The sequence below is a fragment of the Oratosquilla oratoria genome, unplaced genomic scaffold, assembly GCF_046742065.1.
Source record: "Oratosquilla oratoria isolate Oo_2021 unplaced genomic scaffold, ASM4674206v1 SCAFFOLD158, whole genome shotgun sequence".
Classification (NCBI taxonomy): Eukaryota; Metazoa; Arthropoda; class Malacostraca; order Stomatopoda; family Squillidae; genus Oratosquilla; species Oratosquilla oratoria.
In genome coordinates, this window is record NW_027467513.1 from 266,223 (window position 1) to 293,820 (window position 27,598).

At 41.2% G+C, this 27,598-nt stretch overlaps 1 protein-coding gene across 1 annotated transcript; it reads right to left on the reverse strand.

Annotated features, from left to right (window-relative positions):
- Positions 1 to 12,447: 12,447 nt before the first annotated feature.
- Positions 12,448 to 25,296, reverse strand: LOC143022749 (2-oxoisovalerate dehydrogenase subunit beta, mitochondrial-like). Its single transcript, XM_076181096.1, has 4 exons — positions 25,101 to 25,296; positions 23,981 to 24,126; positions 17,490 to 17,576; positions 12,448 to 12,789 (listed from the first exon to the last, which is right to left on the reverse strand). The coding sequence occupies exons 1-4, from the start codon at positions 25,156 to 25,158 to the stop codon at positions 12,649 to 12,651; spliced, it is 432 nt and encodes a 143-aa protein (XP_076037211.1). The 5' UTR covers positions 25,159 to 25,296; the 3' UTR covers positions 12,448 to 12,648.
- Between the last annotated feature and the right edge of the window lie 2,302 nt (positions 25,297 to 27,598).

The following is a 27,598-nucleotide window of genomic DNA, read 5'->3' on the forward strand; positions in this document are numbered from 1 at the left end:
ACAAAGGATTACAAAGGCGGAGCATGCCGACAGGAGACCTTTTGATCCTTATCTAGGTCGGATGCAAAAAAAAAAAAATCATATTAATAATAAAATAATAAATAAAAACTATAATAATGTAAATAACAAAATGAAATACATAAATGCATAGGTATAGTTAAAATAAACAAACAGGTAAATAGTAAATAATAATAAATTGATATATAATTAATAATAAATGAAAATCAGACAGACAAATGATAACAAAACAAAAACAAATAATATAAGATAAATCATAATCATAACAGCATCTTACTTAGGTATTTATCTAAATGATTCTTAAAGCTTCGAACTAAACTACATTGCACTACCTGTGCAGGAAGTTTATTCCATTCATTAACTACACGGTTGGCAAAGTTGTTTCTACCTACTTCCAAATTGAATTTCCGGACAGTTTGAGACCATTGTTTCTTGTCTGATTCTCATTCAATGTGAAAATTTTGTCACTTTTGATGTCAATTCCCTTTAAAATCTTAAAGACCTGTATCAAGTCACCTCTGAGACTACGCTTTTTTAGGGAAAACAGATTCATGTGCTTTAGTTGATTTTCGTATGATTTATTTTTGATATTTGGAATCAGTTTTGTGGCTCGCTGTTGTACTCTTTCCAGTCTGTCAATGTCTTCAACGAGATTCGGTGACCACACGGAAACAGCATACTCCAAATGCGGACGAACTAACGATTTATATAGCTTGTTAATGAGTGATGGACTTTTGAAATCAAAAGATCGCGCAATCAGTCCTAGAATCTTATTTGCTTTCTCAGAGGCTGAAATACACTGCTTGAATGATTTGAGGTCGTTACTGATAATTACACCGAGATCTTTTTCACTATCCACTTTTGTTAACGAATTTCCAAATAACTTGTAATCGTACTTACTGTTATTTTTACCTATGTGCATTACCTTGCATTTACTTGTGTTAAATTTCATTAGCCACTTTTCAGACCATTGCTGTAATTGATCTAAATCTTCTTGAATATCTAATTGGTTTGAGTGATCATTTGCCACTCCGCACAGTTTTGTATCATCAGCAAATTTGGAAACAGTAGATTTTAGTCCATGGTCTATATCATTTATATATACTATGAATAGAAGTGGCCCAAGAACGGAACCCTGAGGAACTCCACTTGCAACATTTTTCCATCCAGAAGTTTTTCCATTTAAAACAACTCTCTGTTTTTGACCATTCAACCAATTACTAGTCCAACCTAACAGGCTACCACTTATTCCATGCAAAGCTAATTTAGTAAGTAGTCTTTCGTGTGGGACGGTATCAAAAGCTTTTGCAAAGTCTAGATATATTAAATCTATATTGTTTCTTTTGTCATAATTCGAGATAACTGTGTTGTAGAATTCGAGTAAGTTAGTCACGCAAGAACGTTTCCATCTGAAACCATGCTGGCTATCATTTATCAAACGGTTACTTTCTAAATGATATTCGATAGCATCTCTGATGATAGTTTCCATTATTTTTCCTACGATTGAAGTCAAACTTATAGGCCTATAGTTATTTGGTTTCTTTTTGTCACCTTTTTTTAATATGGGAGTAACGTTAGCTAGCTTCCATTCTCTTGGGACATCTCCGGATATGATGGATTTCTTGAAAATAATTTCTAATGGAACAACAATCTCATTTTTCATTTCCTTTAAGATTCTTGGATGCCAACCGTCAGGCCCTGGTGTTTTATTAACTTTGAGTTTGTCTATACACCTTTTAATTTTTTCTTTTGTTATATTCACCGTAGTAAGTTTACCCTAGACTTTTCACAGGTTTCAGTTTGGAATTCACTTTGAGGTGTTTCGTTTATGAATACCGAGCTAAAATAATTTTAAGATATTACACATTCCTTCATTTGGATATTCAAGTTGACCGTCAGCAGATAATAGTGGACCAATGTGATTCCTAACAACCTTTTTATCTCTAATGTAACTATAGAATTCTTTGGGATTCTCTTTGGATTTATCAGCGATGTTCATTTCGTATTGTCGTTTTCTTTTTCTTTTTGTCTCTTTTAAATCTCTCTGTATTGATACATGTGTTTGAAAGACATGGATGTATCGTATGTTACACCAAGAATTTTCGGTGTGTTCGTGTGTGGTATTAGAGTGTTGTTGATGTAGAGATGAGGTATGTATTTGTGTTCTTTTGTCCAGTTGGTGAGAAGTGTTGCTGTAGATTTGGTTGGAGCTATTTTGAGTCTGTTTGTGATGAACCATGTGTTGAGTGTATCAAGGTATGGCTGGATTATTTCTGCAGCTTTGTCTGTGTTACGATGTGTGCATGTGATTGTAAATAGTGTGGGGGATAAAACTGAGCCCTGTGGTACTCCATTCTTAATGTTTCTGATGTGCGATGATTGGCCATTATATGACACATAAGCATTCCTACCTGCCAGATAATTGGCCAGCCATCTTTTGGTGTTATTGTGCATGTCTGTGTTATATATTTTATTTGTTAGGTTGTGGCGGGGGATAGCATCAAAAGCTTTACTAATGTCTAATGTTATGAGAAGTGTTCTGTGGTGGGGCCTATCTGAATTGGTTTATCAGAAGAGTGTTTGTGGAGTGTAGTGGCCTAAAACCGTGTTGTGAGTCAGCAAGGGGAATATGTGGTGTGACAAGTTGAAGTATTAGGCGTTCAATGACTTTAGAGGGGGTGCAGAGAAGTGTGATTGGGCGGTGCGATGTTGGGATTGTTGGGTCTTTGTTCGGTTTTGGAATGGTGATTATTTTACCATGTTTCCAGATGTCAGGTACAGACGCTCCTCAACTTACGTTTTAGTTACGTTCCGAACGGCCGAACGTAACGTGAAAATGAACGTAAGTTGTTACTGTAATATACATCCATAAATTTTATTGCCGTTTCTTATAAAACACCCCTAAATCATTAATTATAAGTATAACATTGTAAAATAATTACATTAATTTCAAATAAATTAAATTCAAGCAACATAAATTGAGATGGTGGAGGAGGAGGCAAGGCACGTTCAGTCTGTCGTTTGTGCCATGTAAACAATGGACGTAGCGTCATGCGTAAGTATTGTTTGAACTACGGAGAGCGCGCTAAACTAAAAAATTCACTCAAAAAAATTTTTTTACCATTTTTTTTTTAGTCAGTTCAAACGTAAAATCGAAAAAACGTAAAACAAATGAACGTAAGTAGAGGAGCGTCTGTATAGTGTTGTGTGAATAGCTGTAGTTTGCAATGTTTGTGAGTGCGTGTATACCTTGTGGTCCAATGTGTTTTAGGTGGATGTTGCTTATGTTATCAGGGCCACAGGCAGACGAGTGCTTGAGATTATGTATTATGAGTTTTGTCTGACTGTCTATGAAGGGTGTATAGTCTGAGTCTGTGGGGAAGTCTTTCTTACGTCGAATGGTGCATCGGTCATCAGGGTGAGAAGTGAGATGGCTTGTCTGTGCAAAATGACGTATGAGTGCGTTTGCTTGTCTGTTTGAGGGTAGATTATCTGTTGTTGTGATTATTGCTGCGTGAGAGCGTGTAGTGTTACTGTTGGATAGTGTAATGCTGTTGAGTGTTTTGTACAATTTGCTGGTGTTTGTTTTGTGATCAAGTGCATTGATAAAGTTTTGCCAATTTTGTGTTTTTTGTTCGTGTATTTTATTAGCAATCACAGTGTTTAGTGTTTGTATTTGGTCTCCTATGTTTTGAGGGATAGGTGTGGGGGTATCGTGTTTAAGTGTGTCACGTTGTCTGATGAGGTCTTGGATTTCTGGTGTGAAGTTGGGGTTGTGTGATTTTCTGTTGCCTCTAGGGATGTATCTCTTTTCTGCGTTTTGTATGATTGTATTAAAAGTGTGCACAGCATTGTTTATGTTTGTGATTGGTGTACTGTTAAGTGTTTCAAAATGTTGTTCTGTCTCTTTAGTAAAAGCTTCCCAGTTAGCTCTCTTGTAATTGGTGTATGTGTGTCTGTGGCCAACTGGGGTGCATCTTGTTTTGGTGGTGATGATGATTGGAAGGTGGTCAGAACCAAGGGTTCCGACCACTCTCCATGATGTTGTTGGGGTTAGGCAGGGGGAGCAGAAGGTGATATCAGAAGAGGAGGGAGTGTAGAGGGCTTGGTGTGGGATATGTGTATGATTATGTGTGTTGTTCATGATAGTCAATGTGTCAAACTGAGTCTGTATATCAAGCCCTCTGTCTGTGTCAGGGTTGTCGACATACCAGGCAGACGACTTGGCGTTGAAGTCACCACCCATGATCAGGTTGGGGATTGAGGCTAGTTGGCTAAATTGAGGCCTGAAGGTGTTTGGAACTGTGGGGGAATGTACATGTTAACTATTGTCAGTGTTGATTTGTTGCCTGTGCGGATTCGAATGGATTGGATTTCTGTTGTGTTATCTGTGGTAGGGAGGAGAATTTTGGTTGTGTCACTTGTGTCCACAAAACAGATGGAGTGATGAGTCCACCGCCATTGCCGTCGGTCCGGTCTTGTCTGATGGTGGTGTAATTATGAAATGATGGTGTTTTGTGTGAGTGTCTTAGTTTTGTTTCTTGTATAATCGCAATGTGTATGTTGTGTTGTTTAAGAAAGTGTTCAAGTTCATGTTTTTTCGTGTTAATACCGTCAATGTTGTGTTGTAATATGTTGATGTTGTGTGTTTTGTATGTGTTGTATGTTGCCGTTTGGGGTTGAGGTTGGGGTGGTAATGGGGAAGGTGTAGGATCTGGGTTAGAGGGGGGGAAAGGAGAGATCGGGGACAAAGGAAGGGGAGTACTGATCGGGGGTAAGGGCAAAGGGAAATTGGGAGTGGATAAGGGTGCTGGCTGGTTGGTTAGGTGGGAGTGGGGTTACTGGAGGGCAGGTAGAACATGTCCAAGTGTTTGTGTATTGGTTTGTGTCAGCAAGTGTTGTACAAGTGAGGTGGGCCCAGTTTTTGCACATATTGCACTGAACTGAGCCCTTTGTCTGTCTGCTCGAAGTAATGGGTTTAGAGCATGTTGGGCATGTGTATTTTGTGGTGGGCCCAGGATTGCTCTCTACATCTCCGGCTAAAAGTAGAAGAAGAGGGGTGATCGCCGGAAAATCACCCCTCGGTGCAGAAAAAACGTAACATTGCATGTTGGGAAAAAGGATTGTGGTACTCCCCAAGGCAGGCGTAGCTCCTCTTGGGGATCGGTGCCACCTGCGTAGAGCTGATGGCCAGGGGTGGTTGCTGCTGTTTGGCCCCCAACTCTTGGGGTTGGGGGGTGGTCCCACGACGTAGCCGCTGCAGCTCCAGAACCCTAAGCCAGTTGTTGTTTGCTGATGACACCGCTTGTAGCAGGATCAGAGGAGGGATTAAGGAAGTTAGTGACAGAGTTTGGGAAGGTGTGCAAAAGAAGGAAGTCAAGGATAAATGTGGGTAAAAGTAAGGTGATGAGATGTACAAGGGGAGAGGATGGCAGTAAGTTGGAAATGCATATTAACCACTTCCATACGGTGATGCCTACATAGGCGTCATGAGGAGCAAGTGGGTACGCGATGATGCTGACATCGGCGTCTTGATTATATTTATTGTAGTCGCACCTACGTAACTTCCATTCTCTCTAAACTGGCTTCATCATATTTTCTGTGGTTATCAGAATTCACGGGTGAAAGAGAACAAACGATTGAGCACTGACTTTATTTTTCATAATGCGATTATGACGCAACATCGCACGTCGGGCAGCTAATGCTGCCAGACGTGTGATGTGTCCCGGAGTGAAGAGGTTAAGCGAGAGAGACTAGAGGAAGTGGTTAGCTTTAGATACTTTGGTATGAATATGGCAGGAAAGGGAGTAGTGGAGGTAGAATGTAGATTGAAAGAAGCAAGTAGATGCATTGTGGTATTAAAAAAGTGTAATGAGAATAGACATTTGGGAATGGGTGCTAAGAGGAGATTGTATGAAAGGGTGATTGGGCTGACAGCACTGTATAGGGCAGGAAGATGAAACATAAATTTAAATGTGTTTGAGATTAAATGCCTGAGAAATATGGTAGGAGTTACTGGGCTGGATAGAATGAAAAACTAGGAGGGCATGGGTAGAAAGGAGTTGGGAGTGGTGTTGATGAAAGTGTATTTGGATGGTTTGGATACATGGAAAGAATGAGTGAAGAAATAGCGCATTTTACGGCTTGCAAGACGCACCCTAATATTTGAAAGAAATTTCTAAGAAAAAAAAGGAAGTTATTCTCATACAAGAACACATTCACCATATACCCAATCACTGAACACAAAAACATAAGAAGCAAGGACGACACGTATTGGACGTATTGTTTACATTATGAAATCACTTGTCCGATTTTGTTTGTATGGCGATGATACTGGTTGGTGATTAGTAAATATACTATACATTTTTCATTGTCCAAGGGTGGTTTTATTTTCATAAAAATAAGATGAAAATTTAAAAAATATGGATGTAGATATATAAAACTCCACTGCCGAATCATTTTTTTGGTAGGCGGTGGTCCAAAGTGTCTTTCTGCTGCTCTTTTACAGTGTTCTTTGGCATATCGTACAACTTGTAGCTTGTATGCGATAGTATAACTAAACCGTTTTGATGAATTAGCCATGGGTGATAATTTCCAGGACAAAAAATCTTATGACACGTGTGATAGCCTGGTGGTAACTGATAAAGGCACCTGGCATTTGCGTGCATTCGTGTGTATGTGTGTGTTGCTATGAGACGAGGGAACGGCCCGTTTTCTCCACATGCCGAGTAGGCTCCAGGAAGGATTATGGTATTGGAAATACTTGTAACAGCTAAGTACTGAGTTTACATAATATAAAAGGTTGAATTAAATAGTACTTAAGCTAACATCATAGTGTAATGACTCAACATACAAATCCAGGTCGCTATCGGTCAAGTGTCCAATACAACATTCATCTTGGAAGATGCATTAGCATTTTTCAAGGTATTTTTTAGGGAAAAAGTGCGTCTTGTAAGCCGTAAAATACGGTACTAGTAAAAGAGGTGTGGAAGGCAGAGGTGTAGTGAATATGAGGGGGAACCAAGGATGAGGTGGATGGATGGGGTAAAAGGGGTATTGGGAAAGATGGGAATGTCTGTTGAGGAAGGGAGAAGACAGATGATAGGGGTGAGTGGAGAATGGTTGTGTATGGATGATGCTGTGATACATGGAAGGGAAAAGGTGGAGGGTGAGGGAGTACGTGTGAATGATATTTTGATGCAGCCTGAAGGGAAATCTCCCAGTCTTCTCTTTTTCTGCATGAGGGGGACAGAGGGGGGGGTCGACATTTAAATGAAGCTGCCTTGCTGTGGATGTGCTGTATCTTGCTACTTTGCTTCTGATCCAGGACAATGGGCCAAATGCAGGGATGACCTGTCATCCAAAAGGAGCCAAGAAATGAATGAGGGAGGGGTGGTGAATGGGAGTGGGCTATGTGGGGATGAAATGGGTGGGAGTGGATGCCTTTGATTTTGGCTACTTCCCTTTTAGGGGGAAAAGGTCATTAGTATGTATTGCCAGATTACAGTTTCAGCACCGCTTGGTGCTGAAACATTGAGTGAACACTACTCTCTGGAGAAGATGGGTAATTGTTCTGGTGCTCAGAATTGTTGATTGATCTTGAGTTCAGGGGTGAACCTCTGCCCTGCTCACTGGGAGGTATTGTGGGCAGGGCAGGGGTGCAACAGAGGGATTTAGGTTTTGGGATGGCCGTTGTTTCCTCGTCTTGTTATTGTCGGTATTCTTCCTGCATTGTGGGTGATCATACTGGGGGGTGGCTCCCTGGCCTGGTTACATGTGAGGAGGCTATGTTGGGAACACCTTTTCTAGCAGCTTCACTATGCAGGGTGAGCAGGGTATTCTTCAGTAGGGCTGCTTTATCATGCTAATTGCTGCCAAGCTCTACTACTCCCCATTTTATACAAAATATACACCACCCACAGGGTGGGTTGTGCTCAAGGGCTTCCAGAAATCAACATCTACCTCCACGGTCACACATGCATACATATACCAAAGGCTTTTTACCCCTTACACGGGGGTAGTCAAAAAGAAAATTCATAGAAACCACTCCCATCCATTCCATCCCCTACATATTCCACTCCCCTCCACCCTCCTCCCTCCCTCTCATCTTGGCACCTCGTGGTTGATGGGTCATCCCTGCATCCTGTCCACTGCCCTGGGTCAGAAGCAGTGTTGCAAGACACAGCAAGGCCACTTCATTAATTCAGCGAAACCCCCTCATGCAGAAAAGGAGAAGACTGGTTGAAATCCCCTCGGGCTGCGTCAAATTTTTCATACATACTTCCTCACCCCCCATCCCCCACCCACTCCCACTCATGCATCACAGCATCATCTATACATAACCCTTCTCCATTCACCCCTATCTTCTGTCCTCTTCCGTCCTTCAGCTCTTTTATAATGTCCCTTTAACCCCATCCATCCATCTCATCCTAGGACGTCCCCTCATATTCACTCCTTCCACATCTGCCTTCCACACCTCTTTTACTAATCTTTCTTCACTCATTCTTTCCATGTGTCCAAACCTCTTTCATCAACCCTATCTCCCAACTCCCTTTCAACCCGTTCTCCTCCACCTCATTTCTCACTATCTAGCCTAGTGACCCCTATCATACTTCTCAGACATTTCATCTCAAACACATTCAAACTCCTCTCTTCCTCTCTTATGTTCCATGTTTCTGCCCCGTACAGTGCAGTCAGCACAATCACTCCTTCATATAGCCTCCTTTTAGCATCCATTCCCAGATGTCTATTTCTCATTATACTTTTTAATCCACCAAGGCATTCCCTTGCTTCTCTCGATCTACATTCTACCTCCACCCCCACTCCTCCCTTTCCTGCCACATTTGCACCCAAGTATCTAAAACTATCCACTTCCTCCAGTCTCCCTTAATGTTCACTTCCAGCCTGCTGTCACACTCTCCCCTTGTACATCTTATCACCTTACTTTTGTCCACATTTATCTTCAGCTTCCATCTTTCACACACCTTCTCAAACTCTGTCACTACCTTCCGCAATCCCTCCTCTGATCCTGCTACAAGCGCAGTGTCGTCGGCAAAAAAACAACTTGCTTATTTCCCACTTTTCTCCGTTTTCTTTAAACATCTTCAACCCCTTGCATTCACCTCTCGCACCACCCCATCCATGTATAGATTGAACAGTCAGGGTAACATAACACATCCCTGATGAAGTCCCACCTTTACCTCAAAACATTCACTCTCTCCATTTCTAATCCTAACACAAGCTGTACTACAGTCGTAAAAACTCCTGACTGCTCTTAACAGCTTTCCTCCTATCCCATATAGCTACAGTACCTCCCACAGTGCCTTCCTGTCTACCCTGTCATAAGCCTTTTCCAAATCCATAAAAGCCCAAAAAAACATCCTTACCTTTTCCTATAGCTTTCTCACATATCTGTCTTACCACAAAAATCTCATCTACACAACCCCTACCTGTCCTAAACCCACACTGTTCCTCTCCTAATCCTCTCAATCAAGATCCTCCCATAAGCCTTCCCAACTACACTCAACAAGCTGATCCCTCTGAAACTACTACACACACTTGTCCCCCTTTCCCTTGCAAAGTGGAACAATACAGGCATTCCTACAGTCCTCCGGCACTCTACCCTCTCTTAAACAAACATAAAATAACCCCACCAGCCAGTCCAGCATAACTGTACCTCCTTTCTTCAGGCATTCTGCATGGCATCCATCCAGACCAGGTGCCTTACCTGCTCTCATCATCTTAACAGCTGCTTTCATTTCATCTTTCCCTATTTCTCTTCCATTTTCCTCACTCATCACTCTCATTTTCTTAGCGCTTCCCACTGCAACTACCTTTCCCTCCCTATCCTCCTTCACATTTAGCAACTCTCTAAAATACTCTGCCCACCATCCTCTCACTGCCTTCTTTCATTATCATCTCTCTATCTGCACCTTTTACTTTTTCTTCTCTACTTGATTCACCTCTTCATTTTTTAATTTCTTTCCAAAACATCTTTTTATTACTTTCAAAATTTTGTCATACTCTTACCCCATTTCCCATTTGCTCTCCTCTTTGCTTCCTTTATCTTATGCTTAACTTTCTTTCTCTTTACTTTGTACCTCTCATACGATTCCCTCGCCCTAATTTGAAGCCAATCTATGAAAGCCTGCTTCTTTTCTTCTACACCCTTCTTTGTTTCCTCATCCCACCACTCGCTACCCTTCCTTCTATTTCATCCCGCCCTCCCTGTTCCACACAACATCCTTGCACACCTTATGACTCCCTCCTTGAACCATCCCCATTCCTCCTCCACTCTATCCTTCACTCCCACTCCTCTCTCAGCTTCTTATACTCGTTCTCCTTTTCTTTCTCATTTAAGCAGTTCACTTTAAGTACCTCCCTACCTTCTGCCCTTTTCCTCTTTCTCCACTCTCAATTTACCTTCCACCAGAAAATGATCTGATATTCCCCCACTCTCTCCCCTTAGAACATGTACATCCTTAACTCTTCCTACCATACTCCTGGTCACCACTATATAGTCCATTATAACACTATCTGCCACCCTTCCATTCACTACCCTCTCCCATGTGTACTTATGCTTGACTTTCTTCCTAAACACTTTATTTGCTATCATCAATTTTCTTTCAAGACATCTCCACCATCAATTCTCCACTACAATTTTTACATCGAACTCCATACTTCCCAATCACTCCCTCTATTGGTTTGTTTCCTACCCTAGCATTAAGGTTTCCCAATACAACTACATTGCCATTTCTCCCTAATCCCTCTATGCACTTCTTTAAATCTACCCAAAAAGCCTCCCTTTCCTCTACGCTCTTCTCACTACCAGGCCCATACGCACTTACAAAAACCCACATCTCCCTTCCCAGCTTCACTTTCATCCACATCAACCTTGAAGAAACCTCCTTCCACTCCACTACACGCTTACCTATCTCTTCACTTACTAGTATAGCCACCCCTTCTCTCCCTTGCCCCCTCTTCACTCCTGAGTACATCCCAGCTACACTTTTAAACTCACACTCGCCCCTCCTTTTCATTTTAGTTTGACTCAAAGCCAGCACATCCATTTTCTCACAAACATACTATCTCTTCCCTTTCACTCTTATCTGTACCACATCCACACACATTAAAAGACCCAAACCTTAGGATACTGGTTGGAAAACTCCCAGACCCTCTTATGCTTTTACTTTTTTTAGGAATGTCCCCTTTGGGGCTACAGGTAACAGGACTCCTAATCCCATCCCCCATCCCGTTTTTTGTCGCCTTTTACAACTCAAGTGGAAAGACTTGGTGGTAGCATTCTTTTTCCCCACCACAGGGTAGGTGAAAAGGAAATTAATATTCAGAGAAATGGTACAGGACAGTAGTAACAAGGGGTTGGGGGACAGCATAACGAAGGGACAGTCGTAATATAAAAGTGTCATCATTTCTCTATGAACAGAGTTTTCCTCTATCACAGACAAAATGACGTGTGGCTCTGGTCCATAGGGGCGCCCCATATAGACCCTAAAGTATCAGCTGCATGCTACTTTGCCACAATAACATGCAGCCAATACTCCAGTCACACACTATCGCTAAAAGACTGATGGGTGTTAGGCAGAGGAAGCAAGTTATTGTTAGACAGTGGGAGAGGCAAACATTAAATATACTGTCGGTGCCTTCACTCTTGGCAGGTCCCATAGAGCACCACATGGAGGTGGTGGGGTAGTAGCTGGTCCTTTTCAGGTGTCCAGTACGTGAGTCTCACTTTGGATCTTGTTAGCCTCTTCTTATTAGGTAAAGGAGATGAAGAGTTGTTGGACCTTGAAATAAAGCTCTTGACAGGTACTGAATACCAGGGGGACCTTTGGTCACCACTATATGACTGGTTGTTATTTGAAAAAATTAAGTTGTTTTTAGTAAGAAAATGTACTGTCGGTCTCAGTTACTGCTACAGTCTTGGCAACTCTCAGGTGGGCTGAAGGAGGACCACTTGAAAGTGGTGGGGCAATAGATCTTCTTTTCCAGGTTTCCATTCCCCAAGTCTTATTTTAAGATCCTGTTATCCTCTTATTAATAGGCAGAGGAGGTGAAGAATTGCAGGACCTTGAAATGAAATTCATGACACGTACTGCATACCTGGGGGAGTTGCCTTCATTCTTTAGTGAGCACTGATGGCCATTCATTCACAAGGTGCCAAGACAGGAGAGGCAATGAATGGGTTTTGGATGTATGTGGGACAAGTGTAGGGTGGGTGTATGCTTTGGCTTGGCCATACAGCCCTTACATGTGGGAAAAGGCTTTTTGATATATGTATGTATGTGTGGTCCTGAGTCAGAAATGAAAGATGATCAAAGCCATCAATGGAGGTGGAGGTCCAGCACCTTTGGACTACAGATGCAATTAAACTTTTTGTACTTGTAAGTACAGTGGTTAAGAAAACAATAATAAATTTGTACTTTATCAGTATTTATACAGCCAAGCATTACTCGTTTTCCCTAGATCATAAAAAATAAACTACTTCTATCACATCATACCAAGATCCTGAGACACATCTGCTCTATCACATACCAAAATCCTTAAAAATATCTACGACACCAGTTGTTATTGTACAAAAGGCTGTTTGCCTAAATTCAAAAGTACATTAAATTAATATTTTGTTACTTTCTTGATTGCACTAAGACACCTCCATTTGTCAGGCAAGTAGAAGGGCTCGAAGATGTGTGGGAAAGGTGTATCAAATCCACAAACACGTTCTATTGGGGCTTCTAAGTGAAGGAAACACTCATTCTGAAAAAGAAAATACATATTTTTAAAAAGCTGTCAATTTTATGAGGAAATTGGACAAATGTTACAAGGCTGGGGTACCTTTACAGTTGTCTGCATCACCAGAAGTAATTTTCATGAGTTCATAGCAAATGTCAAAAAGACAACACATGCGGATCTTTGTACAAACAATATTCTTTCAAGTGCAAGTAAGAAATAAAAAATACCAGGGATAGAAATCTTAATATAGCCTTAGGTTTCTCTTACATGAATACTGGCAGCCTCCAGCAGTTGGATAATGGTCCTAAAGCATCCCCACAGATCTAAGGAATTCTACATTTCATTGTATATCAAGTGAGCAGTGAACAGATGTATCATCTAATTGTGTGAGTACAGTGGTTAGGGAATAAAATTGTGTTGAATGCCCCACAGTATTAATGGACTGAAACTACAGTTAAAAAAGAAATGTCACACTCTCAAGCTCCAACTCGACATTTTCCATCCATGTATGTTATGGTCTTATATGTCTTTGATCAGCTTTTCAGATAGGAAATGGCCTAAAACAAGGATGCATACTCTCACCACTGTTATTTAATCTGGCAATGGAAAAAATAATCAAGAGGTAGTATGAATGGGAGAGACGAAGGAATAAAATTGGAAGATATGACCATAAAACTATTAGCGTATGCTGACGATGTTGACATCATGATAGAGAATCAAACAGAAATGGAAAACCTGGCAGCATTCTTTAAAGAAGCTGCAGAAAGTGTTGGACTCTAGATCAATGAGAGCAAGACAAAGATAATGAAGGTAGCAAGGTAGTCCAATTTGCCAGAAAGGATACAGATTGCAGGGATGGACATAGTGTTAACCACTTCACTCCGGGCCAAAATCTCGCAGGCAGCATTAGCTGCCAGATTTACGATGTTGCGTCATAATACTCACATCATAAAAAATGGTCACCGCTTATATCGATCGTTCTCTCTTTCACCCGTGAATTTTGATAACCATAGAAAATGTGATGAAGCCAGTTTAGAGAGTATGTCAGTTACGCAGGGACAACTACAATAAATATAATCAAGACGCCGATATGGCAGCCTCGCGTATCCACTTGCTCCTCATGCTGCCTACGTAGGCGGCACCATATGGAAGAGGTTTAAGATTTTAAATACTTAGGAGTAAAGGTGACCAGTGACGGAAGAATGAAACATGAAGTGGAAGCCAGAATTGGAGCAGGAAAACGATGTTACTACAGCCTAACAGAATTGTTTAGAAAAAAAAAGGTCAATATAAAAAACAACAAAACTGAGACTACAACTCAATATTGAGACCAGTCATATTATACAGCTGCAAAACATGGGCTCTTGCAAAAGCTATGGAGAAGAAGTTTGAAGTTCTTGAAAATAAGATTTTATGGAGAATTTTAGGACCCATGTATGACAACCAAAGGCAAGAATGGAGAATAAGACATAACTGGGAAATTCGAGAACAAACAAAACAACCCAATATTAAAAATGTAATATGATTAAAAAGATTGAAATGGGCAGGGCATGTCACAAGGATGCAAGAAGATAGATGGCCAAAGAAAGTGCTCAATAGTGGAGTGCGTGGAAGACGACCACTTGAACAACCTAGAAAAGACTGGAGGAGATGCGTTGAAGAAGATGTGGAGATATGCAGAATAGAACCAAGAGAACGGAAGGAGGTGGCACAGGAAAGAAAGACATGGCGAGACGCTTCAAAAGTGGTTATGGATCACCAAGTAGACCGAACACCAGCGGAGTAAGAGTATGTCTTTGATCATGTGAGAGGCTACCTGGCAGAGTGGATGTGTCATTGTTGTTTCCTATGTTGATGAATCATTTGTGATCTATGATGGTTGCAGTGAAGTCTAGGAATGAACTGTTCTATTCTATTAAGTTTTCTGATTTCAGTACTGACAGTGGGAGCCAACCAAGAATCTTTATTGGCTTTAGGCTACCTAGAGCTGTGTTTGTTCATGTCTGAATGTATTGAAATACTGAGCCTCATCCAAAGAAGACACCTAAAACACTGGTATGTTTAAGAAGGCATGCACCCATCTTACTCTTATCTTAGTTCCTTGAGGATGAAGGGTCATCCCTCCCCCCTGCCCACTACAGGGTCTAACAGATAAATCCGTACAACTTCTTATCACATGTTTTAAGATTAATATCTCGGGTTATAATAAACAGAGAGTTATGAAATTTTCAGTATATTTAGAAAAGGCAATAAGAACAATGATTTCATTCAATGTAACCACCTTCAGCTGTTATGACGCTTTCAACGCGTTTACGAAACTTGGATACAGCGTTGATGATCTCAGACTTTGATAATGAACCCACAGCCTTCTTGATGTCTGTCTTCAGGGTTGTTATACTTCTGTGTGGCTTGTCACATGCCTTGGCCTCAATTCGCGCCCAAAAATAATAATCTAAAGGGTTTAGGTCTGGCGAATTTGAGGGTCACAACTCTTTGTTCCAGAACTGCACATTTGACCCTTCGAGAAGGTTGATGGTCCTCTTCGCTGTGTGGGCTGGAGCCGAGTCTTGTTGGAAGACAAACTGGTTGCCACTAGCCTTATCTTTCATCCAGGGTATTATTTTCTCTTCTAGAACTTTGCAATAGACAACGGCATTGACTTTCTCCTTGTTGTTGAAGAAGTGAGTGAAGACGTCCCCCTCAGTTGACACCACTCAGAGCACCATGACACTTGCTGGTTTCTTCGTCGTTGTCTTGTGTTGAACCTCTGAGGATGAGGAGGCTATTCAGCGATCATTCCGCTTATTGAAAGTCGCATCAACCGTGAAAATCTTCTCATCGGAAAAAAACTTGATGACTGAGCCATTCGGCTTCATCCAGTTCAACAGCTTTTGGCACCTGGTCAAGCGGATTTCTTTCATTTTTCGTGTCAAAAGATGTCTTTTTCCTTCTGAGAATGAGGTTAATCCCAATTTCTTTAATGCTCTGTGAATTGTCATTGTGCTGACACCTCTCTTCTTTGCCAATGTCGATAATGGTAAGGCTGGATTTGCATTGACACTTCTCTTGAGACCAGCTAAAAAGCGAGGTGTTAGAATTCTGCCCCTTCTGGGGTTGTGAGCAGCTCGTTGGTCTTCGCCGGTCTCATCAAAACGTTTACAAACATCGTAAACAGTTTGTCTGGAGTATTTTAGCATCCTTATTATGGCGCTAGGAGTGTGACCCGTGCGACGAAGTTCGCATATGGCTGAACGTTTGGCTTGTTCCATTGCTTAATGTTTATTGCACCGGTGCTAGTATACAACTGGCTAAATTATTAGACAAATGGAAGTATCTGGAAACAATCAGAATTGCCATATGTTACTTTTTAAGTGCTTAAAACCTCTTCAAAGTTTGTACGGATTTATCTGTTAGACCCTGTATTACTAAAAAAATCATGCACAATAATATACAGGATGAAAGAAGCTATACACATTGAGGCTGATGATAATAGATATTGCCTTGAGTTTCACTATCTGGAAACCTGCAGCCTCATATTGGCTGTCAATGGTCCCCAAGCCCCACTGCAGACCTCTGAGGAGCAACTTCTGATGGCTCCGTTATACTAGTGTCTGACTGTTTCTGTGTTATCAGTACAAAGTAGCATGAGGAAGGAAGCAGCCACTGACTCAGGCCTCCACATGTGAAAAGGTGTATAATAATATTAGCTTCAAGTTTCACTGACTGGAAACCTGCACACCCACAGAAGCTGTTATTATTCCTTGGACCCTCCCATAGATTTCTCTGGTAAGAAACTTTGAACTGTTGCCTGTATCAAATTAGTGTGGGGCAGTTTCCATTTAACTTGGCAATCAGGTGGTGGACTGGAGTGGATACATGCCTTTTGACTTAATTAACTCCTTTATAAGGGGGAAAAGACCTTGGTATATGGATACATAGTCTCTGCCAATGACTCATGGTAGTGTTAGGAAGTGTGGTAGTTTCCAGTTATCAGCTATCCTTATGTGAAAAGATGGAAATACAATTGAAGTTGATAGAGATCTTGGACCTGATCCAGAAGCCCAGTGTCAGCCATTTGAGGCTGCACCCCAAAATGGTGGAGAATGTGTTGAGTTATGAAGATGGGGAGAACGGAATGATTCTCTCTGACGTACATACATCTTGCAGGACTACAGACGCTCCTCAACTTACATTTTAGTTACGTACCGAAAGGCCGAATGTAAGTTGAAAATGAACTTAAGTTGTTACTGTACTATACATCCGTAAATTCTATTACCGTATCTTATAAAACACCCCTAAATCATTAATTTCAATTAAATTAAATTCAAGCAACATAAATTGAGATGGTGAAGGAGGAGGATGAGGCTAGGCATTATCAGTTTATCGTTTGTGAAATGTAAACAATGGACGCAGCGTCATGCGCAAGTATCGTTTGAACTACGGAGAGCGCGCTAAACTAAAAAATTCACTCCCATTTTTTTTATTTTTTACAAATATTTGTTTACAGTTAGTTCATACGTAAAATCGAAAAAATGTAAGTAGAGGAGAGTCTGTACTACTTTCAGGTACTCGTCAATGGTTCTGCTAAAATGATTGTGTAATCACAATGAAGGAGCTCATGTCTCTTGTCTCTGTTACCAACAAAAGTATGGTATGGACACATAAAAGTGGGCATTATCTTTTAGATGGTTTTAGATTCAACTTAAGAAGTATTCATGTCTAACCTGAACTGCAGCTGCCAATTCTGCTCCAAAGCCATTAGTGATTGGTGCTTCATGAGCAATTATCAATCTTCCAGTTTTCTTCACAGACTGTTCAAGGGAGAAAATAGAATGAAACAAAATGTCTACATAGATTATAAACAATGTGTAACAAAAGAAAAAATCATATACAGTAATTTCCTTATAAAAAATAGATTATAAACAATGTGTAACAAAAGAAAAAATCATATAAAGTAATTTCCTTATAAAAAATAACACAATCTATCAACCTGCAGTTTCAGATCTCTCCTGCAGGTCCTGTGGTCCTGAAGAACCTTGCCACAGACACCATGAACTGTACAGTGTGTCTTAATTGGATGTATGTAGGTCAGCATTAAGATAACATGTAATTATCTTGTGTGGTGACTGCATTTGGGTCAACTTGGTATCAATACTATTTTAGTGCAGGGTGTTGATGAGAGCATATTTGGACTAATGTTATTCTTGTGTATTTTGGAAATGGTTTTTCTTCGAGGTTTAGCTGGGGACACTGAGTTATTAATAAATTTGTTGGTCTAGGGAATAAAGTTTGTTCTGGGTATGTAATGCTGTGCATAAGTGTGAAATGCATGGGATAAGTTGTGGAAGGTGTTTATGTACTGACCCAGGGCAGTGGACAGGATGCAGGGATGACCCATCATCCAGGAGGTGCCAAGATGAGAGGGAGGGAGAAGTATGTAGGGGATGGAATGGGTGGGAGTGGTTTATATACCTTTTTCTGTGAAATAGGGAAAAACCCTTTGGTATATGTATGTATTCCACTTTACAAGGGAAAAGGGGACAAGTGTGAGTATAGTAGTTTCAGAGGGAGCAGTTTATTAAGTGTAGTTGGGAAGGTTTATGGGAGGGTCTTGATTGAGAGGATTAGGAGAGGAACAGAGGGAGTAATTGGTGAGGAATTGTGTGGGTTTAGGACAGGTAGAGGTAGCATGGATCAGATTTTTGTGGTAAGGCAGATATACAAGAAAGCTTTAGGAAAAGGTAAGGATATTTTATGGGCCTTTATACACATACATATACCAAAGTCTTTTTTTCCCAATATAAGGGAGGTAGCCAAAAAAACAAAGGCATTAACCCCTTCCATACGGTGCCGCACACGTAGGCGTCATGGACTTAGATCTCGGTGGCAGCAGCCAATGCCAGCCGTACGACGTGTCGTAATAATACTCGCATCATAAAATATAGTCACCGCTTATATCGATCGTTCTCTCTTCACCCGTGAATTTTGATAACCATAGAAAATGTGATTACAAAAGAATTATAAAGAATGTCATTATGGAGGGGCGACTACAATAAATATAATCAAGACGCCGATATGGCAGCCTCGCGAATACACTCGCTCCCCATGACGCCTACGTGTGCGGCACCGTATGGAAGGGGTTAAAACCACTCCCACCTATTACATCCCTATCACACTCCACTCCCCTCCACCCTCTTCCCGCACCTAATGGATTTGGAAAAGGCTTATGACAGGGTAGACAGGAAGGCATTGTAGGAGGTATTGCAGATATATGGGATAGAAGGAAAGCTTTTAAGAGCAGTCAAGTGAAGGAGTACAAGAAGAAGCTGAAAGAGGAGTGGGAGGGAGTGAAGGACAGAGTAGAGCTACGAGTGGTGGAGGAATGGGGATGGTTCGAGGAGGGAGTCACAAAGTGCGCAAAGATGGTGTGTGGAAAAAGAAGTACAGGAGGAAACAGAAGGAAGGGTAGTGAATGGTGGGATGAGGAAACAAAGAAGTTTGTAGAAGAGAAGAAGCGAGCTTTCACAGTTTGGTTACAAAATAGGACGAGAGAGTCATATGAGAGGTACAAAGAAAAGAAAAGAGAAGCAAAGCACAAGGTAAAGGAGGCAAAGAAGAGAGCAGATGTGGACAAGGTGCAGGGATGACCCGTCATCCAGGAGGTACTAAGATAAGAGGGGTGTGGAGTGCATTCAGGGATGGAATGGGTGGGAATGATTTTATGCCTTTTCCTTTTTGGCTACCTCCCTTGTAAGGGGGAAAAAGCCTTGGTATATGTATGTATGTATGTAAAAGTAAGGTGATGAGATGTACAAGGGGTGAAAGTGGCAGCAGACTGGAAGTGAGCATTAAGGGAGAGCGACTGGAGGAAGTGGATAGTTTTAGATACTTGGGTGCAAATGTGGCAGGAAAAGGTGGAGGTAGAATGTAGATTGAGAGAAGCGAGTAAATGCCTTGGTGGATTAAAAAGTGTAAAGAGGAATAGACATTTGAGAATGGATGCTAAGAGGAGACTATGAAGGAGTGATTGTGCCAACAGCACTGTATGGGGCAGAAACATGGAACATAAGAGAGGAAGAGAGAAGGAGTTTGAATGTGTTTGAAATGAGGTGTCTGAGAAGTATGATGGGGGTTACTAGGCTAGATAGAGTGAGAAATGAGGAGGTGAGGAGGAGAACAGGGGTGGAAAGGGAGTTGGGAGATAGGGTTGATGAAAGAGTATTAGGATGGTTTGGACACATGGAAAGAATGAGTGAAGAAAGACTGGTAAAAGAGGTATGGAAAGCAGATGTGGAGGGAGTGAACATGAGGGGACATCCTAGGATGATATGGATGGATGGGGTGAAGGGGGCTTTGGGGAAGAGGGGAATGTCTGTTGAGGAAGGACGGGAGAGGTCAGAAGACGAGTGAATGGAGAATGGTTGTGTATGGATGATGTGATGCATGAGGTGGAATGGGTGGGGGGATGGGGGGGTGAGGTTGTATGTGTGAGCAAAATGTGACGCAGCTCAAAGGGATTTTTCCCCGTCTTCTCCTTTTATGCATGGGGAGATGGAGAGGGGGGGTCGCTGATTTAATGAAGCGGCCTTACTGTGGATGTGCTGTGACTTGCGACACTGCCTCTGACCCAGGGCAGTGGACAAGGTGCAGGGATGACCTGTCATCCAAGAGGTGCTAAGATGGGAGGGAGGGTGGAGTGTATTTAGGGATGGAATGGGTGGGAATAATTTTATGCCTTTTTCTTTTTTGCTACCTCCCTTGTAAGGGGGAAAAAGCCTTGGTATATGTATGTATGTAGTAGAGCTTGTGGTAGAATCAGAAATGGAGAGAGTGAATGGTTTGAGGTAAAGGTGGGATTTCACCTGGGACATGTTATGTCGCCTTGGCTGTTCAATTTATACATGGATGGGGTGGTGTGAGAGGTAAATGCAAGGGTAAAGGGTCAGGGATTGAAGATACATACATATACCAAAGGCTTTTTTCCCCCCTTACAGGATAGGTAGCCAAAAGTAAAAGGCATAGAAAAACACTCCTACCCACTTCATCCCCTACATACTCCACTCCCCTCTACCCTCTTCCCTCACTCTTATCTTGGCACCTCCTGGATGACTGGTCATCCCTGCATCTTGTCCACTGCCCTGGGTCAGAAGCAATGTCACAAGACATAGCACATCCACAACAAAGTCTCTTCATTAATTTGGCAACCCCCCCTCTCCGTCCCCTCATGCAGAAAAGGAGAAGACGGGGATAAATCCCTATGGGCTCTGTCAATTTATTCCTCATACATACTCCCTCACCCACCCACTACCCCTCATGCATCACAGCATCATCCATACACAACCATTTTCCATTCACTCCCATTTTCTGTCCTCTCCCGTCCTTCCTCAACAGACATTCCTCTCGTTTGCAATGCCCCTGTTACCCCATCCATCCATCTCATCCTAGGATACCCCCTCATGTTCACTCCTTCCACCTCTGCCTTCCATACCTCTTTTACTAATCTTTCTTCACTCATTCTTTCCATGTGTCCAAACCATCCTAATACTCTTTCATCACCCCTGTTCTCCTCTTCACCTCCTCATTTCTCACTCTATCTAGCCTAGTAACCCCTACCATACTTCTCAGACATTTCATCTCAAACACACTCAAACTCTTTCTTCCTCTCCTATGTTCCATGTTTCTGCCCCGTACAGTGCTGTCAGCACAATCACTCCTTCATACAATCTCCTCTTAGCATCCATTCCCAAATGTCTATTCCTCTTTACACTTTTTAATCCACCAAGGCATTTACTCTCTTCTCTCAATCTACATTCTACCTCCACCCCCACTCCTCCCTTTTCTGCAACATTCACACCCAAGTATCTAAAACTATCCACTTCCTCCAGTCTCTCTCCCTTAATACTCCCTTCCAGTTTGCTGCAACTCTCTCCCCTTGTACATCTCATCACCTTTTACCCACATTTATCTTCAGCTTCCTTCTTCACACACCTTCCCAAACTCTGTCACTAACTTCCTCAATCCCTCTTCTGATCCTGCTACAAGCGCAGTGTCATCAGCAAATAACAGCTGGCTTATTTCCCACTTTTCTCCATTTTCTTTAACCATCTACAACACCTGACCCACTACCCATGCATTCACCTCTTGCACCACCCCATCCATGTATAGATTGAACAGCCAGGGTGACATAACACATTCCTTTACATACTTAACTCTTCCTACCATATTCCTGGTCACCACTATATAGTCCATTAACACTCTGCCACCCTTCCATCCACCACCCTCTCCCATGTGTACTTATGCTTGACTTTCTTCCTAAACACTGTATTTGCTATCAACACTTTTTCAAGACACTCATTCCGTCTATTGGTTCATTTCCCAATACTACTACACTGATATTTCTCCCTAATCTGGCTATGCACTCATTTAAATCTATCAAAAAAGCCTCCCTTTCCTCTACACTCTTCTCACTACCAGGCTCATACGCATTTACAAAAACCCACATCTCCCTTCCCAACTTCACCTTCATCCATATCAATCTTGAAGAAACCTCCTTCCACTCCAGTACACGCTTACCTATCTCTTCACTTACTAGTATAGCCACCCCTTCTCTCCCTTGTCCCCTCTTCACTCCTGAGAACCTCCCAACTACACTCCCAAACTCACACTTGCCCCCTCTCTTTCAACTTAGTTTCACTCATTGCCAACACATTCATCTTTCTTTTCACAAACATACTACCTGTCTCTTCCCTTTTACTTTCATCTATACCATATCCACACACATTAAAAGACCCAAACCTCAGGGTACTGGTTGGAAAACTTCTAGACCCTCTTATGCCTTTACTTTTTTTTAAATGTCCCCTGTGGGGCTACAGGTAGCAGGATTCCTAGTCCCATCCCCCCTCCCATTTTTAGTCACCTCTTACGACTCAAGTGGGAAGACTTGGTGGCAGCATTCTTTTCCCCCACCACAGGGTAGGTGAAAAAAGGAAATGAAAAGTGGGAAATAAACTAGTTGTTATTTGCTGACTTGTAGTAGGATCAGAGAAGGGATTGAGGAAGTTAGAGACAGAGTTTGGGAAGGTATGCAAAAGAAGTTGAAGATCAATGTGGGTAAAAGTAAGGCGAGATGTACAAGGGAAGAAAGTGGATAGCTTTAGATACTTGGGTGTGAATGTGGCAGGAAAGGAAAGACTGGAGGTGGAGGTAGAATGTAGATTGAGAGAAGCAAATAAATACCTTGGTGGATTAAAAAGTGTAATGAGAAATAGACATTTGGGAATGGATGCTAAAAGGAGACTGTATGAAGGACTGATTGTGCTGATAGCAATGCATGAGGCAGAAACATGTAATATATGAGAGGAAGAGAGGAGTTTGAATGTGTTTGAGATGAGGTGCCTGAGAAGTACGATAGGGATTATTAGGGTGGAAAGAGTGAGAAACAAGGAGGTGAGGAGGAGAACAAGGGCAGAAAGGGAGTTGGAAGGTAGGGTCGATGAAAGAGTATTGGGATGGTTTGGACACATGGAAAGAATGAGTAAAGAAAGATTGGTAAAAGAGGTGTGGAAGGTAGGAGTGAACACAAGGGGATGACCAAGGATGAGATGGATGGATGGGGTAAAAGGGGCATTGGGAAAGAGGGGAATGTCTGTTGAAGTAGGACAGAAGATAGAAGATGGGGGCAAATAGAGAATGGTTGTGTATGGATGATACTGTGATGCATGAAAGGGAGTGAGGGAGTATGTGTGAAAAATAAATTGATGCAGCCCAAAGAGATTTCTCCTCGTCTTCTCCATTTATGTATGACAGGATGGGGGGTTGTCGCCAATTTAATGTAGTGGCTTTGCTGTGGATGTGTTGTCTTGCAACACTGCTTCTGACCCAGGGCAGTGGGTGACATGCAGGTATGACCCGTCATCCAGGAGGAGCCAAGATAGGGGGGTGGATGGGAGTGGAGTATGTGGGGATGGAATGGGTGGGAGTGGATTTTATGCCTTTGTTTTCTGGCCCTTGTAAGGGGGAAAAAGCCTTTGGTAGATGTATGTATTGTACTGAATCCTGTAATACTTCAGCAATTTTGACATGTGTATAGATGATACACAAACTGAACTTGTAAGATCAGCCACAATCATCCCTAGCAAAATGTTTCAATAATCAAAACAGAAGTTAATGTTGCCATGACAAGGCACAATTAACAAGAGGTGGCCTGGGATCTTACATTACAAACTGTTTCTGTATCCCATGGAAGTATGGAGACCAAATCAATAACTTCACATGAAATGTTGAAGTCCTGTCGAGCTATGTGAGCTGCCTCCCGTAGCACGTGAACTTGGGTTCCCCAGCCCACCAGGGTAATTTCTTCACCTGAAGCAGAAAGAAATGCTTTAAATATTCTCATAATTCAGAAAAGGTTCACAAAAGAAATAATCATACAAAAACAGGGACTACACTAGTAGGATTTCTACAGGTAAACATGATGGGAGTAGTTACATGCCTTTTGACTTAGCTAACTCCCTTGTAAGATGGGAAAAGCCTTTGGTATATAGATTGATACAGATATTGTGACAATTCTTACATTCAGATACTGAATATTTGAGGGATAGGTTTCTGCAAGATGGATAGCAGAGAGAATCATCTTCCTGCTACCCATTTTCAAAACCCATTGATCCTCTCATTTCCATCTGGAGGTGCAGCCCAAATGGCCTGACACCCATTCTCCAGCTCCAGACCAGGCCTAAGATCTCTTTTTATCAATATAAGCTGCATTTCCTCAACCTTTTCCCATTCTTCTCATCCTACATACCATCTTAATGCACTTTGTCACTTCCTCTTGAAAAATGCCCATCCTTCTTCTATTTTTTGTTCACTAACCTTTTATATGCTTCATTTTTTTTTCTCTATTACTATACAGATAGGTACAAATGGGGAGAATATTCCAATTTCCTTATGAAGGGCTCATGTTATTCTTAGGTACCACTTTTACAAATAATCACCATTACAACAGTTACTCTCTTAAGACATAAATCAAACAGAGAAATACCTCCCACAACAGACAACAATCACACTGGCACAACTACATTCCAGCTATCATCCAGCACTGAAATAAATCTAACCATGGACTCAAATTGCCCTATATGCCATCACCACACAGATGACAAAGAACACATCATCCTACACTGCCCCACTCTTACCCTTTCCACACAACAATATATTTTTCTTGGGTTACTTGTGGTCCAATTCAATGACTGTCTTACCTGGGAGCTGTAGGTCTCCTACATGAGAGATTTACTGCAATAGATTATCAACCATTACATGACAAATAATTCTTTGAAACATACCTTCTTCAATGATATCAGCTTTTCCAATGGGAAGTGTGTAGTCCTTGGTTGGCACCATTTCAACAGCTGAACGATAAAGAACCTTGGGCTCCAAGAAAATGCATGGGTTATCATCTCTTATACAGGATAAAAGCAGCCCCTTTGCTTTTATAGGTCCTCTTGGAATAACGACCTGAAATTATTCAACATACTTGTGAAAATAAATATAATTAAATGTGTGACTACAATTTCAGTGCAAATGAAAATACTGATCTATATACCAAAGTTTTTTTTTGTTTTTTTTTATATATATATATAGGGAAAAGGGAGTTGGGAGATAGGGTTGATGAAAGAGTATTGGGATGGTTTGGATACAAGGGAAGAATGAGTAAAGAAAGGTTAGTAAAAGAGGTGTGGAAGGCAGAGGTAGGAGTGAACACGAGGGGGCAACCAAGGATGAGATGGATGGATGGAGTAAAAGTGGCATTGGGATTGACTGACTGATTGATTGATTAAAGGTTATCTAGCATCGTAGTTGCCGAGGTCATAGACGCTGAATTGTTAAATTCTTAGATTCAATTTTGGGTATAGCTAATAATAATAAGTGATTTACTATGTATAGATGAAGGTAAATATTAATAAATCTAAATTCAGTATCAGGTATTAGTTATCAAATAGTGTAATGGTTATATATACATTAAATTATGTTAAGATCTGAATGAGTTAAAAGCTATTTGGTTTTGATTATTATTGTTATTACACATTTTAGGACCAACTGGTTCAAAGAGTCTAACCAGGTCTTTATAGTGTTGGTCAGGAGAAATTTGAGAAGATTGAGTAAATATATACATATATGTAGGAGTATATCCAATGAAACAAGAGTGGTTGGATTATATTTCAATATTAATTTGTATTTGTTACTAAATTTGATCAAGTAGGTTAACTTCTTTTAAGAATTTAATGACTCCCTCAATCATACTGCAGTTCTTTTCCCAATATCTTGGCCAAATTATAGTTACCATCTCTCTCTTTCTCATTTGGAAAATGATGCTCTCTCAGTTCTCTGTGACTAGGGCATTCAACCAGCAAATGTTTAATAGTCATGGGGATTAAGCAATCTTCACAGTAAGGTTGATTTTCACCACTCATGAGATACCCATGGGTCAGCCTTGAATGTCCTCTGCGGAGACAACATATAATTACTTCCCATTTCCTTGGCATAATTTCATATTTGCAAGGGTGTATATTTGTGGTGATCTCTTTCATTTTGTTAAGTCCCACTTCACTCCACTGTTGTTTCCAGGACTTATGGATGATATCTATGATGCTAGGAAGGATGTCTCTATATGGTATTGTGCACCATTTGGGATTAGACTGGTTGCTGCTGACTTTGCTAGTTGGTCAGCTTTTTCATTTCCATATATATGTACATGTGCTGGAACCCAGCAAAAAGATATAGTGATCCCTCTACATTCTAGTGGAAACACCCACTGTGAGATTTTCATTGTTGGAGAATTACCATTGAAGATTTCTATTGCCTGTAATGCACATTTTGAATCACAAAAGATTGTGAAGTTGGATGTCTGTAGAGTTATAATGTGTTCTAAAGCAGTTAAAATTCCATATAGCTCTGCTGTAAAATTTGATGCTGCAATTGGTAGTGCTCCTCTGCAGCTAAAATTATCGCTAAAAACTCCATATCCGACGCCAGCATCTGTTTTTGAGCCATCTGTGAAAACAAATGTGGAATCCAAATGTTCAGTAATATGTTCTAAAAACAGTCCTTTAATTTCTGCATCTGATTTATCTTTTTTAAAACCTTTAAAATATCTACAAAATTGAATTATGGCTAACTTCCATGTTGAGGTAACTGGTAATTAAACCGGGCAGATCTGATCTGTGATATTTATAGACTCCAGTATTTTTCTTATTCTAAAACTAAAAGGTCTAGGATATCTTGGATGATTTTCATAAAAATTATTCCTAAATCAATACCGGATGATAGATGACTGTCGGTATAGTTCAAGGGGAATCTCTCCAGCATCAATTTGTAAACTGGAGATGGGGGAAGATTGGAAAGCTCCTGTTGCCAAAAGTATACCATTGTGGTGTACTGAATCTAGGATCTTAACATGTTTTTTTGATGCAGAAGAATAAATTTCACATCCATATTGTAATTTGGTAATACATAATGTGGGATTTCGTCAAGGATGCGTTATGTCGCCCTGGCTGTTCAACTTATACATGGATGGGGTGGTGCGAGAGGTGAATGCTAGGGTAGTGAGTCAGGGATTGGAGATGGTTAAAGAAAATGGAGAGAAGTGGGAGGTGAGCCAGCTGTTGTTTGCGGACGACACTGCGCTTGTGGCAGGGTCAGAGGAGGGATTGAGGAAGCTGGTGGCAGAGTTTGGGAGAGTATGTGATAGAAGAAAGCTAAAGATAAATGTGGGTAAAAGTAAGGTGATGAGATGTACAAGGGGTGAAAGTGGCAGTAGACTGGAAGTGAACATTAAGGGAGA

What these genes read in the sequence shown, in the direction of transcription:
- LOC143022749 (XM_076181096.1), bottom strand. Translation starts at nt 25,158, where the DNA reads ATGGTGCCAACCAAGGACTACACACTTCCCATTGGAAAAGCTGATATC. An exon ending in AGCTGATATCATTGAAGAAG is followed by an intron (nt 24,127 to 25,100) that starts GTATGTTTCAAA and finishes TTTCTGCTTCAG; the next exon opens with GTGAAGAAATTACCCTGGTG. An exon ending in AATTGGCAGCTGCAGTTCAG is followed by an intron (nt 12,790 to 17,489) that starts GTTAGACATGAA and finishes TTTCTTTTTCAG; the next exon opens with AATGAGTGTTTCCTTCACTT.